General features: G+C 42.4%; 1 protein-coding gene across 5 annotated transcripts in view; it reads left to right on the top strand.

Annotated features, from left to right (window-relative positions):
• The window catches only part of NLGN1 (neuroligin 1), a 759,716-nt gene that overhangs the window by 400,745 nt on the left and 345,702 nt on the right, over window positions 1–13,269 (top strand). For all 5 annotated transcript variants that reach the window (XM_048506063.1, XM_048506066.1, XM_048506065.1 and 2 more), the window contains one exon: window positions 5,344–5,496. In XM_048506063.1, coding sequence (XP_048362020.1) covers window positions 5,344–5,496 — 153 coding nt within the window. The remainder of the gene's footprint in view (window positions 1–5,343; window positions 5,497–13,269) is intronic.

Below are 13,269 nucleotides of genomic sequence, written 5' to 3'. Positions count from 1 at the left end.
TAGCTGCTTTGAGACTCCTTAAAAGTTGAGAAAAGTGAGGTATATAACTTCCTCTTCTTGTTCTTCTCTTCCCTCCTCCTCCCTTGGTTTTTCTGCCTCAAGGTTGCTTCCATGGTTGAATTCTAGTTCTCATTTGCATGAAGCGATGCATCAACGCACTTTTCATCTTTGGCCAGAGTCTTGGGCAAGTCTCTTTTTTTTGAGGAAATTGCAGAGATGGAAACTTTGTGCCAGTGGTTTGGGAGCCAAGGGGATTTCTCATCCGTGCTATTTCATACTAAAGAGCCTTGTTCTGTTTTGCTTTTTTCTAAATGCTACTGAACCCATGTTTTTAAATTATTATTAGTATTATTATTTTAGAACCGTTTCATTTCCTCGCAGCCAGTTTTGTTATCTGTAAAACATACACAATCTCAACATTATTTGTTATTTCAGTGCTATACTTTAAGAACATAAGAACATAAGAACATAAGAATCTTTTGAGCCTGGCTTTGGATCAGACTGTAGAGTCCATCCTTAGTCCAGCACTCTGCTGCCTCACAGTGGCCCACTCAGGTGCCTTTGGGAGCCTCACGGCGTGCAGGATGTGAAAGCAATGGCCTTCTGCTGCTGCTGCTCCTGGAGCACCTGGTCCTCAAGCTAAGGCATTTGCAATCTGAGATCAAGGAGGCATCAAGATTAGGTAGCCAGTAGATCGACTTCTCCTCCATAAAATCTGTCCAAGCCCTTTTTTAAAGCTATCCGGGTTGAGTGGCCATCACCACCTTCCTGTGGCAGCGATATTCCAAACACCAATCACACGTTGCGTTGAAGAAGTGTTTTCCTTTTCATGTAGTCCTAATTCTTCCCCCCAGCATTTTCAATGAATGCCCCCTGGTTCTGGTATTGTGAGAAAGAGAGAAAAATTTCTCTCCGTCAACATTTTCTACCCCATGCATAATTTTATAGACTTCAATCATATCCCCCCTCAGACGTCTCCTCTCCAAACTAAAGTGTCCCAAACGCTGCAGCCTCTCCTCATAAGGAAGGTGCTCCAATCCTTCAATCATCCTCGTTGCCCTTCTCTGCACTTTAGTATATCATGAGTTGAATTCTGCAAAAAGTCTCTGCTAATGAAAGGCATTTTCACCTCGGAGGCAGGAGTTTGTTGCTTCCCCTATTCTGTCCCCCAAAAGTTGCTGCTTGGGGACAGGAACCCCCCAGGAACAGTATGGGGAGGGGGTCAGAGGTCTGCAGCAGCAGCAGGAATAATCAACAATTATCCCCCCTTAAGGAGAGATTTTCTGCTGTATACAAAAGCCCATCTGTATGGCATAAATTGACACACACACACACACATATATATGCCATGCATATATATATATGACTGGCCATATATATATATATATATATATATATATATATATATATATATATATATATATATATATATATATATATATATATATATATGTATATATATATATATATATATATACACACACACACACACACACACACACACACACACATACATATATATATATATATATATATATATATACACACAGAGGTGAGATCCAACCAGTTCTCTCCACTTCTCTAGAAGTGGTTACTAATTTTTTCTGAGTGCCGAGAAGGGGTTACTAAAGCAACCTCCCTGCCCAATAGGGACTAGAGGTGCGTGTGTGCGGCGGCGCCACTGTTTGAATCCCACCACCATTGGAACCTGTTATTAAAATTTTTGGATCGCACCACTGTGTGTGTGTGTGTGTGTGTGTGTGTGTGTGTGTATACATATCAATTTATGACATACTGATGTATACATACATATATATATATATATAAATGCAGGATACAAACAAATCTACCAACCCGACTCCAGAAAGTATAGAACCTGAACAGTTTAGTAAAATATAAACAAACCTGAAAAAAAATTAAATAGAAAATACTCCTTTATACCTATTTAGGAAAAAAAAATCAATATTCTTTCTGGACACTGTGAAAGTGAAATGTTTAAATTTTCAGTTCTCACCATTTACAGCTGCTGAGTGGAGCCGGCCACCTCTTGGTTCACAGGAGAAGTGTATTTCCTCTAGGTCAGTGCTGAGATCTTTGACAACACAGTGTAGAGAAAAAATGTATATCATCTCTATTCTTATCTGCTGTGGCATGTGGATAAATTGAGAGGAGTTTGCAGTACTGCCTGTCCTTAACCTTTCGGAGCATAATATTCAGAAGGAAGTCATAAAAAAAGCATTATATAGGCTGAATTTATTCAGAGAAGCTTTTATACCTTGAACTTTGCTTTACACTGAAATGCAAGCTGGGTTTTCTTTTTTCCTGCCCTCAAGGAAACCTGCCCCATTTCTTCAAAATACCCCAAGATTTTTTTGTTGTTTTTGCCCAGCTCAACTAAGCTGTGCTACCAAGATTTCATTACTATTCGCAGTCGGTGCTCTGTAATTCTATGTAATTTTAATTAAAGACGAATTCTTAAGCAATCTCCTCCTGTGCTACCTCCAAGCATACAATTAGCCATGTACAGTTTCTGCTGCGAACAGTCATTTAGTGAGTTCAAATTAATAATTTATCGGCTCCTCCGGTTGCGCCAGGGCTAGAAGAAGCCAATGCAGGGGGGTAAATAGCCATCAGGAGACAAACGAGGAAAGGATCACAAAAGGCCTTGTTGGGCTTAGGGTACACTTTCAGGGGAGTTTTCGTGGTCAGTGAAAATATGCACTGTCCAGTTCAGCACCACACACTGAGTGATCCTAGCAGAGTTGTGCTTGAATTCTGGTTTCAGAAACTAAGGCCCTTTCATACGGGAAGCAAATGAAAGCTCCTGGGGACGGCAAACGCTGTCCCCAGGGAGCTGTCCATACCGAGAGGGTGGGGGGGGGGGGGGGCGGCTGCCTTAAAACTCGCCCACTTTAATGCCTCCCGAGCAGCCGCGAAGCTGCCGTTTTTCTGACCTTCGCTTCCCCAGCAGGTTTCACGAGGAAAGCGGCGAAGCTTCGGGTCTACTTCCATTTTCCGAGATGGCAGCAGCTCGAAGGCGCCCTCCCTCCCCCCTTTTCACTGTCGACTTACTGTCTCTGCGGCCATCTGGCGCGTTGCTGAAGCCTGGGGACATGCCCCCCTGCCCTGTGACGCTGGGGGGGGGTGTCCCCAGGCCTCGGCGATGCGCCGGACGGCCGCAGGGACGGTAGGTTGACCGGGCGACGGCGCTCTGTGGCGCCGTCTTCCCGGTTGTTTCTGGGACCATTTGTGCGAATGGTCCCAGGGGGGTTGGGTCGGCGTTGTGTATGCCGACCCAACCCCCATCGTGGCCGTGCGGAAACAGCCTAAGACTTAATTTAAATATGACTCTGGAGAGGCAAAAGCATTTTATATGTGGCTTTTCCCTCTGACAGTGTCTTGGTTAAACTGGGCTTCCATACAAAGCAGTTATTTAACATGCCCCATTGACATCTACCCATGCTGCCAATCTCTGGGTTGCCAAGGAGCTTCTTTCCACAGGTGCAAGTTCACAAACAAGGATCTGTGCTAGTGAATGGTCTCATGTGGAATAGTGTTCTCCTTGTGGCTACCATGTTTAAATCGGGCCTAATGCCATTCCTTAGTTAAGAGGAATCCCCTTAATTTTCAGCCCCACCTACCTCACATGGTGTCTGTTGTGGGGAGAGGAAGGGAAGGAATTTGCAGGTCGCTTTGAGACTCCTTACAGGAGAGAAAAGTGGGATATAACTCCAAACTCTTCTTCTTCTCCAGAGATATGAGAAAGGCATATCTCTACAATCAGAGAGCCTAGAGACTTCCCTTTTTAAAATAATGGAAAGTGGGAATTCAGAGAACCTACTATACAGATTGTTATAGGATTCATAATGATATTCAACACCTGATTTGAAAAAAGAACATCCTCCCCACAGTTATTGGGGGTGGGGGGATGTCATGAGAGGAACCAGGAAAATCCAAATTTTCCCACCCACATGACAGCCATACAGACTTGGTAATTATCTTTCCTTTGCCTCAGGTACACTTTTTGCTGATCCAGTAGATGAATTTAATTTGGTTAGTGCAGTTTTTATTGACTACACCAATAAAATTACATTTCCTGTTTATGAAGTTACTGGCAGTTTGTCCCCTCTTTTAACCTTCAGCTAACCACATCTCGGCCTATTTCAAATGCCTTTCATAGCATCAGTTTGAATCCAAGTGGATCAGTTATACTGCTTTATAACATGGAGCTTCTCAACAAAAAAGCGTAACGCACAGGCTGATTTCCTTTGGGAAATATGCTGTACATATCTAAAAATTCTGTAGTGCCCCTTTGAATCCATGTGTGAAATATATTCTGGTACCCTGCATGGTCCAAACACCAGAACAAGTGAATGTTTGTGTGATCACTTTCCCTACTGTCATCAAGAACTTGGAAGATATCTAAAGGCAGTTAGAGTTTGAACCCATCTGGTGACTAGTAGCTGTTTGCAGTCTTAACTTGCAAAGATGTCGCTCCCAGGTAGGTCAAGGGTCTTGGGGAGGGTCATCAGTTCAAGCTAAGAGACAGGCTGTCTAGCTCTAACCCCACCAAGCCCACTCTCAGTCTTAAAAACAACAACCAGAAGCAATTTTTTTCTTCTGCAGTCACGCTAAAAACCTTGACCTGCAAATGAGGACCTCACAGTTCCAAGTTTATAATTTGGCACTTATAAATTCTTTTCAAACAACAAACCAGTATTAGCATTGCCTCTTTAAATACAGAGGATTACAGAAATCTAAATAAGCATAGACACAGGCTCATTCTGCACATGCAGAATAATGCACTTTCAAACTGCTTTCAGTGCTCTTGGAAGCTGTGCGGAATAGCAAAATCCACTTGCAAACAGTTGTGAAAGTGGTTTGAAAACGCATTATTTTGCGTGTGCGGAAGGGGCCACAGTGCAGATATAATGAAGTATACGTTTTGCACCCTGTCAAGCGCTCTTCCCTCCCAAAACCAACTCTCCTCAGGCTCCACCACCAGGTATTTCCAAACCCAAAATTAGCAACCCTAATTCTGAGTCACACATGTATGAAGAAGGCAATTGGATCGAAACGATCATGTGAAAGAAAATTGGAAAGGTCATTAAGCAAACACTGAGCTGAGCTGAAACCCCCACCATCTTGAGATCATAGGTATTGCCAAGATGGGATAGGGAGATTTTCCTTTGACGGCATCGGAACCATCTCTGTGGTCATGCACACCTGTTGCTTGGGAGACACTTTTAAAGCACAGCTTGGGAAATGAAGGTGACAAGCTAGGGATCTTGCTTGCATCACAGAGTTTCGGGGATAACGTATTTCTCAATGTTTTTCTTCCAGACATTCGAGATAGTGGGGGGCCCAAGCCAGTGATGGTGTATATTCATGGCGGGTCCTACATGGAAGGCACTGGAAATTTATATGATGGCAGTGTACTGGCAAGTTATGGCAATGTGATAGTCATCACCGTCAACTACCGGCTTGGGGTACTTGGTAAGAGAGAATCAAATTTTAACTAGTTCTTGCCTTCGTGATGCTCTTGTATTGACCACACCACTATTTATGGATTCTGCTGGCTTTTTAAAAGAAGGTTTCTTTTGTGTGCTGAGGATTTCAATTTGTTATTATGCATACTAACCCAAAATTATACTCTACTCTGATGACACAGAAGCACAGTGCAGATGTTCCGAATGATATGCTGCTTTGTTGACTCCAAGTATCCTGCAGTTACATTACAGTAATTAGTCTTTCATATTGTAGCGGGATTTAAAACAAATGGCAAGTTCTCTCTCAGATGTAGCGTCTTTGTTCACAGTGATATACAAAGCCCGGATATTGTGCTGCCAGATTCCTTATGTTTCTCTGGACTTCTGGGTAGAGTGTTTGGAAAATATGGGTTTTTTTTAAATGTTTAGGTTTGGAGAAATATATTGTGCTAATACTGTTTTGTGCAACACAAATGTGCATATTTTTTTCCTCCCAAAATTGTGATTCTAGTTAGCAGCTGTTTCCGAAATGTTACATTCAACAATGTTCTTTTGAGGCATAGCCCAGATTATTTCTTAGCTGTGGTTTTGTGGGGGAAAAAGAGAGTTGTGGCGTTCTGTTGTTCATTTCTGAATAGTCCCTGCAGAAAACACGACACAATAAATTGAATTTTAGATGCTGTTGTTATAAACTTTTCATGGAAGACTGTAATGCAAGAAAATTGTTTAGGTGGTGTGATTTATAGGCATAGGCTCACCTTGTACAACCTTTAAGTGTTCTTAGCACTAAAAGAAATCCACTTGATCATTAGATTTGTTTGCTTGTTCTCTGTGGATGTGATTTTCTTTGAACTTGGTATCTTGTCTTATGCCTGCCTCCGTGCTATTGGCAGTTTGGGAGAGGGCATTCATCCACTCTTTTAAAACTATGACAATAAGAAAATAGATGCATTTGTAGAAATTTGACTTTTCCTTTTTTAATCTTCTTGGTTGTCATTGGTTCTGAACGCAGGATACCTTCAGTACATTTTTGTTGTTTTACCTTTTCTTTCCAGGGGACACAGTGAAACTCAATAGCTCTGCATGGCACATTATGGAATATCCAGACCCTACTTTGATTTCTATCAGTTTCCTTTTGCTGAGCTGCTTGGTCTCTTCTTTGCTATCTCAGGGCAATTTAATATTGACCTGTAATCTCTAGGGCCATGTTATGCATTAATTTGCAATTCACTGTTGTAGTTGGTATGCAAGATCATCTTTTGGTTTAGCATAAGTTTCTTGTTTCTGATCTGTGTGTACACGTGGGTGTGTATGTGTGTGTATACACACATAGTGGTTTCATTTACCTTCTGCATGTCTAACCCTTTCTCTGGGCAATCAAATTAAAAGGAGGGGAAAGGGTTTCTTGTTTGCTGACTGCATTAGAATTTCAGAGGCTCTACCTTGGCAGTCAGGACTGTTGTAATGAAGCACCCAAGAAAGAAGTTGACAGAATTAGTAACTCACCTGATTCAGTCCTGATTTCTCTAACCAGATGAATGGGTACTACTTTGAAGGAGTGATGCGGTTGTCTAGCCCAAAGATTCTCCTTCCTTCAAGCCCCAGAAATTTGGCTTCAGCTTGTCATGGGCTCTTTGTCACCTCCCCCTGCCTGTTCCCTGCCCCAAGAAAATTTAATTCGGAGAATATAAAAAGCTGCTGGTAGGGAGGTGTGGCTGTGGCAGTTCTGGAACTGGTAGGCCAAATGCTTATTATTGTCTGGCTGGTTATTCTTGAGCATGTGTAACCTCTATCTGTGGGTTCTGTGGGGCAGAACTTGGAATGAGTTTGCACCAACAAATTTAAAAAAAACAAAATTGTTTACTTTCTTAACATATAACATATAACATCAACATTTAACATCACACTTCAAGGTCCTGTTCAGGTTGCATTTTCAAGTCCTTATATTTACAGTCTTCTGATATTTCCAAGTCCAATTCTTCTTTGCAAGTGGGTTGACTCCTGAAGACTCCAAGGGCTTGGTGAACAGGGTTCAACATGATGAAGGTTTCCAGGAGAACTCTCACCCATTACAACATAAAAAAGAAACCCTTAACAAGGTGTTAAGGGCTTATAGAAATCAAGGTCCGAGTCTGGTAGCCTTGTCTCCTCCAAACTACATGAGGTCTGCTGCAGCCTCTTGCTGCTTTGAGTCTCCACCCCTTACTGGGTCAACCCATTCTGAGCATGGGGGTTACACATGCACTAAAGTTGACACATGGCTGTATGGAAGCTCTAAGTTCTATTAATTGTGCTTCAAGGTACTGGAAATTGTGATTTCTCTTACATCTCAGCAATAATGTCTTCTCTTGGGCATGCTGTAGCTAGACCTGAAATACCAGCTCGTCCTCCCAATTTCTAATTCTTTGGCTGAGTATGGGGAAACTGGTGGGGAAGAATTCTGAGGAGCTTCCTCAAATTTGCCAACATTCTGAGATAATTCTTTTTAAAAAAAACCCAAACCAGCAACCCTATAAGTCAGTGATGGTGAACCTTTTTGAGACTGAGTGTCCAAATTGCAATCCAAACTCCACTTATTTATTGCAAAGTGCCAACCCGGCAATTTAACCTGAATGCTGAGGTTTTAGTTTAGAAAAAAATGGTTGGCCCCCTCTTCCTCCACCCCACCCGCTCGAGCAGGGGCCAGCCTGCTGTAACCTCCAGCAAGACCCGCGTGTACCGCCCTGTGCCTCTCTAGCATCTCTGCCTCCTCTGCTCCCCCCCTCGGGCAGCAGCCACCCGGAGCACAGGCACCAGGCCCGCCAGCCACTCACCACGGTGTGTGTACATCGTGCTCAGTAGTCCAAGCCAACCTAGATGTGTGTGTGGGATGTGTGATTTTTTGCCCCCCACATGATGAACTCTGTGTGCGTGTGCCCACAGAGAGGGCTCCGAGTGCCACCTCTGGCACCCATGCCATAGGTTCGCCATCACTGCTATAAGTATTGTTTTTCAGAGCAACATATTCAGAGCATCATATTCATTATAATATTTTCTCTGAGATTGTCATGATGAGGACGATGTCCTGAATAGTCTAATTCATTACAACAAGATGGGAAGAGTAGGGGCGGGGTGTGACCTTTTACAAAAATATCAACTTATACTGAAGCCAGTGGATCCAACAAGTCTCCTACTTCGTTTTGACTGCAGATGCAACCCTCAGTCACTTGTGCTGCTAGAACTAACAGCTGGATGCAATTCCCAGCAAGTGCAATGGGGCAAAAGGCAAGACCCGACTCTCCAAATTTCATCCTGCCAATAAAATCAATATCTGTAATTCATGTTATCTGAGAAAACCCTTTGTTGCCATTTTTTATCACCAGAATCATTTTTGGGATTAAAAAAAGTAGACAAATTTATTTCGGCATGTTTCTTTATTGGCTATATTTATTTTTGGTACTTATAATGTTCAAGTAAGCTTGATATACAGTGTACCACCCACACCACCAACCCCCAGATTTCTTTGGTACTATCTGCCTGGGGTTAATTTTTGCATTTGCTCTGCATTCTTATGAACTGGTGTTTTATAGAAGGCAGGCACTGATAATATTTGGGAACGGGAACATCTCCTGTCTCAGCCCATCACAGAATAAACTTGGCAACGTTCATCTTGCAGCCTGGTTTCCCTTCACCTAATATCCATAAGCTGGTTCCTGCTTCCTAGCTCTTGCTCGTCGCTCCTACAGCAACAGCGAGAGGGGCCGTGTCGAGAAGCAAATGAAAATTATGCATTTTGTGCCTCTGTGACCAGTCCGTTCTGTTGAAATGCTAGTCCCGTGCAATCTGTCTGTTTCAGTGATGGATAGAACATGGAAAAGTCTGATATCCTTGAACTCCCCTGGTCTCTGAAGAAAAGCTCTGCATGAAGAGTTAAGAGGGTTTTATGGCTTATTTTTATTTTAAATAGAAATGACTTGCAAAAGGGCATTGACCCTGAAAAAAGGGGAAGAAATCTGAGGTCAACTGTTCAAAGCCCTTTTGAGGGCTTCTTTCCAATTTGTGTTGTACCAGAGTGGAATTTTAGAGGGCAAGGAGGAAGGGCTCTCTTTTTCCTCTTCCAAAAGAAAACTATTACAAATAAAGAGCCTCGTCTTGCATTCAGAAAACATTACAGCGGATTCTAGAGGTATGATGTCCTTTCTTATACAAGTAATGTTTTGAATGATTTGTTATTGGCAATGTGGTTTTCACTCACTCCCATTTAAAAAAGAAGTTCTCAAAAGAGGGATTTTTTAAAATCCTTCATGATCATGTGCTGCCATTCAATCAAACTGGCTCTACCAATGGAATAGTGACAGGGCTGGAGCGAGGGGGTACTGTGCCCGGGGCATGCGTGCACCCTGCGCCCCTGCCACGCCCTTGCCCGCCTCTGCCACGCCCCAGAACACCCTTGGAACACCCTTGCCGTGCCCCCACACCAGTGCATGCCTGGTGCGTCACGCACCCCCCCATCCCCTTGGCGCTACACCACTGAATTACTGATACTTTTTTGCCTTTGACGTTTCTATTTTCAGACTTTGTTGTGTATATTATGTCCTTGGGTTAATTTCTCTTTCCAAAAGACTTCAGTGGGACTCAAAGAGGGGAGGGGAGAAATTCTTAGGTATTTTTCTAACTCATCAGTACACTGCAGTGGAGTTTCTGGCGGGGGAAGAATTACGGTAAGATACAACTGTATTCATTCCCCAAAACTATATAGTTTTGTTAGTTATAGTTATGCATTGTTATATACTGAACTATACATGTAGTTTAGTTCAGTATAATTATAGTTATACACTTGATATCAGAAGGAGACTCTCTTAGGTACCACAGCTATGAGTCAGTGGGTGCTATCAGCGGGTCATTTCTCCATTCAAACCACAGCCCTTGTTAAAAAAATTAATTTGCCCTCCAGGGGATAAATCCTTTTTCCTTCAGGGTTACTAGCTGTGTGTATTCTGAGAATTTTCTGATTAATAACGGTATGGTGTGAATTATTCAGCTTATTTCGAGCAATGGATACCCCCTTCCAGTAATAGTGGCAGAAGCTCAATGCTGTTTGTTGTTGTCCACTAGTCTTATTTGAACAGGGTGTCTCAGAGGGCAGTTTATGATAATATTAATGAACAGGAAAAGGAAATAGTGTGTGAAGATATTAGCATTTTCTGATTTCCCGAACTTCTGCTAGACTCCTTTCCCAGTGTTTCTGTGCTTGATGAAATGAGCAAACAGCTCTTCGGTATCTTCATTCTCTATATGGCAGCTTGGGAGACCTTGAGCATTGGCTGGTTAATAAGGTCTGAATGAGAATTTCATTCCTAAGGAGCACTTCATTTGGATCTAATCTCACCACAGCACAGTATGTGTTTACAAAATGTTTATTGATGGACTCTGTCAATTGTGGGGGGTTTCGTCTTGTTAAAGCTTCTTCTGGAATAAGCAGGATATCTGTGCTTTCAATAAGTATTTGTCCCGTGTGTTCCTTGCTATGCTCAAACCACAAATTTAAGAGTCAGTTCTTGAATGTTAAGAGTTGGGGAGAGCAGGAAACTCTGAGGCAAAACTAAATCCAGTGTTTTATTCCTTGTCAATAAAAACAGGTGAAATTTATTTCCATAATTGCCTCAGCATCTCTTAGCATCTCAAGTCTCTGGTAGCTTTCCTGGCTGAAGTTGTAGTCTGTTGGTTCGATTTTAATACTCACTCTTCAGTTTTCTCTCTCCCTTGTGTATGTTGAATCTTCACATCTTTATTTTTACAGTTTCTGACTCCTTGTGCAAATTTTCCCTATAAGGACAATTTTTCCATGTTCTTTATCAGTATTATACATATGTAAATGATGCCGATTGTGCATGTAAATATTTTACATGTTACATTAAAAAAGAAAGTGGATTATCAAAACGACAACACGGATGGAGAAATATTGACACAATTCACAATGTAAGCAATGGTCCATGCAGCAAAGCACGAATAAGATGTCTGGGGGACACCTTCAAAAAAGGCAACTGCTTAATTTCACTCTGCACACCCAAAATAAGATGTCTGCACATCTTCCAATACAACTCCTACAAAATAATAATTATTAAAAGGAAAACTATATATTGTTGGAATCAGCAGAAAGAGCTCAGTACAACTATGTACATTTCGAGCTGAAAAGGTTCCCAGGATCAAAGCCTGCAGAGCAAATATCCTGGGGCTACCTTCAAGACAAATGGAGGCAGGGAGAAGCCCTTCAGCAGCCACAAAGTGTCAGGCGCAAGTGGAGGATGAAACTGACCAGAGAGCTTAATGGTTGGGTGGGAAAAATAAGTCACCTCCTGGGTTCTGCATTCCACACAAGCGGGGGACATCTTGCAGGGAGCTTGGTGGGGGAGGTGCACTTCAAAGTGTCCTCAAAATAGGATGGCTTGAGCAGAAATAAGGCATTCTGAGGATGTCTTGGGGAGAAAGCTGTGTGTAGCGGAGAGTTCCTCCCCAAAATGGCATTTTTGGGGGGTCATTACGATGTCTTATTTGTGCTGTGCAAAGTGGACCAATAAGAAACAAAAAGGACAAATCTGGCTATCTGTGCTGTAAGTTTAGGGTGAGATTGGGATGGAGACAGTCAGCAGGTTTTTCAGAGAGTTATTTCAGACATGATTGCAAACCATGATGTACGTTCATGCAAACAATCTTGGTCTGCCCTAGTACTCACACACTCCCTTATTCCCACCCTTTCCTCCCAAAGCACGCAGGCAGCTAATGAAAGGTTTACAGACTCCTGGCATTTCACAGTTGGCTATGCTCAAACCATGGTTTTCCCCTGTACCCGAATTTCAAACCACGGTTTAATCCTATCTAGGAAGCATACTGACAAATTGTTCTAAGGCAAAAGTGGAGATTTTAATCATCAAAATGTATGAGAGAGTAAGAGCTCTGGGCCTCGCAAAAGCCCAAGGACCTCCTAATCTTTTCATTTAATGGTCCACCATGTTTGTTTGGTTACATCTATCCAGTGGTGGGATCCAAAATTTTTTGTAACAGGTTCCCATGGTGGTGGGATTCAAACAGTGGCGTAGCGCCAATGGGGGGGGCGTGATGGGGGCATGGCCAGGCATTCCAGGGGCGGGGCATTAATAATTTCTCTGTTACTGCAAAAAACTCTTACTGTAAAAAAAGTTCCTAATTTCCAGCTGGTATCTTTCTGTCCATAATTTAAACTCATTATAGCAAGTCCTATCGTCTACTGCCAACAGAAACAACTACTTCTCCTCTAATTGACTGCCTGTCAAAACTTAATACTTTCAAATACTTAATTTTGTTTCTAGAAATCAAAAGAAGGATACTTTCCTTAAACAAGGAACTTTACCATATTTCTAAAACATGTTTTTAAAACAGCCCAACAGGGAGAATTATCCCGTTTTCTACCTTCGCTAACCAGCCACATAGGAAACAACAGGACTTTATGATTTTTGGAATTTCTAATGGAAAAGCAGACCCAATTAGTAACCCCCTCTCGGCGCACACAAATAATTAGTAACCCACTCTCAGGAACTCGTGAGAACCTGCTGGATCCCACCTCTGCATCTATCCCTAACCAAGGAGTTGGTAGTTTAAATAGAAGAGTCACTAACCAAGGTGAACACACTCATTTAGGGTTATCAGGTCCCTTCTTGGCCTTCTGAGCCCTCTGGGGGAGGGCAGTATATAAACCTAACCAACAAATAAATAAATAAATAAATTGACAGGGGATGGGGGATTAGGATTGCCAGATCCAGACTGG

This window comes from Sphaerodactylus townsendi, linkage group LG08, assembly GCF_021028975.2.
Source record: "Sphaerodactylus townsendi isolate TG3544 linkage group LG08, MPM_Stown_v2.3, whole genome shotgun sequence".
NCBI classification, from domain to species: domain Eukaryota; kingdom Metazoa; phylum Chordata; class Lepidosauria; order Squamata; family Sphaerodactylidae; genus Sphaerodactylus; species Sphaerodactylus townsendi.
Note: the sequence above shows the minus strand (reverse complement) of the source record. Positions and strands in the feature narration are given on the sequence as shown.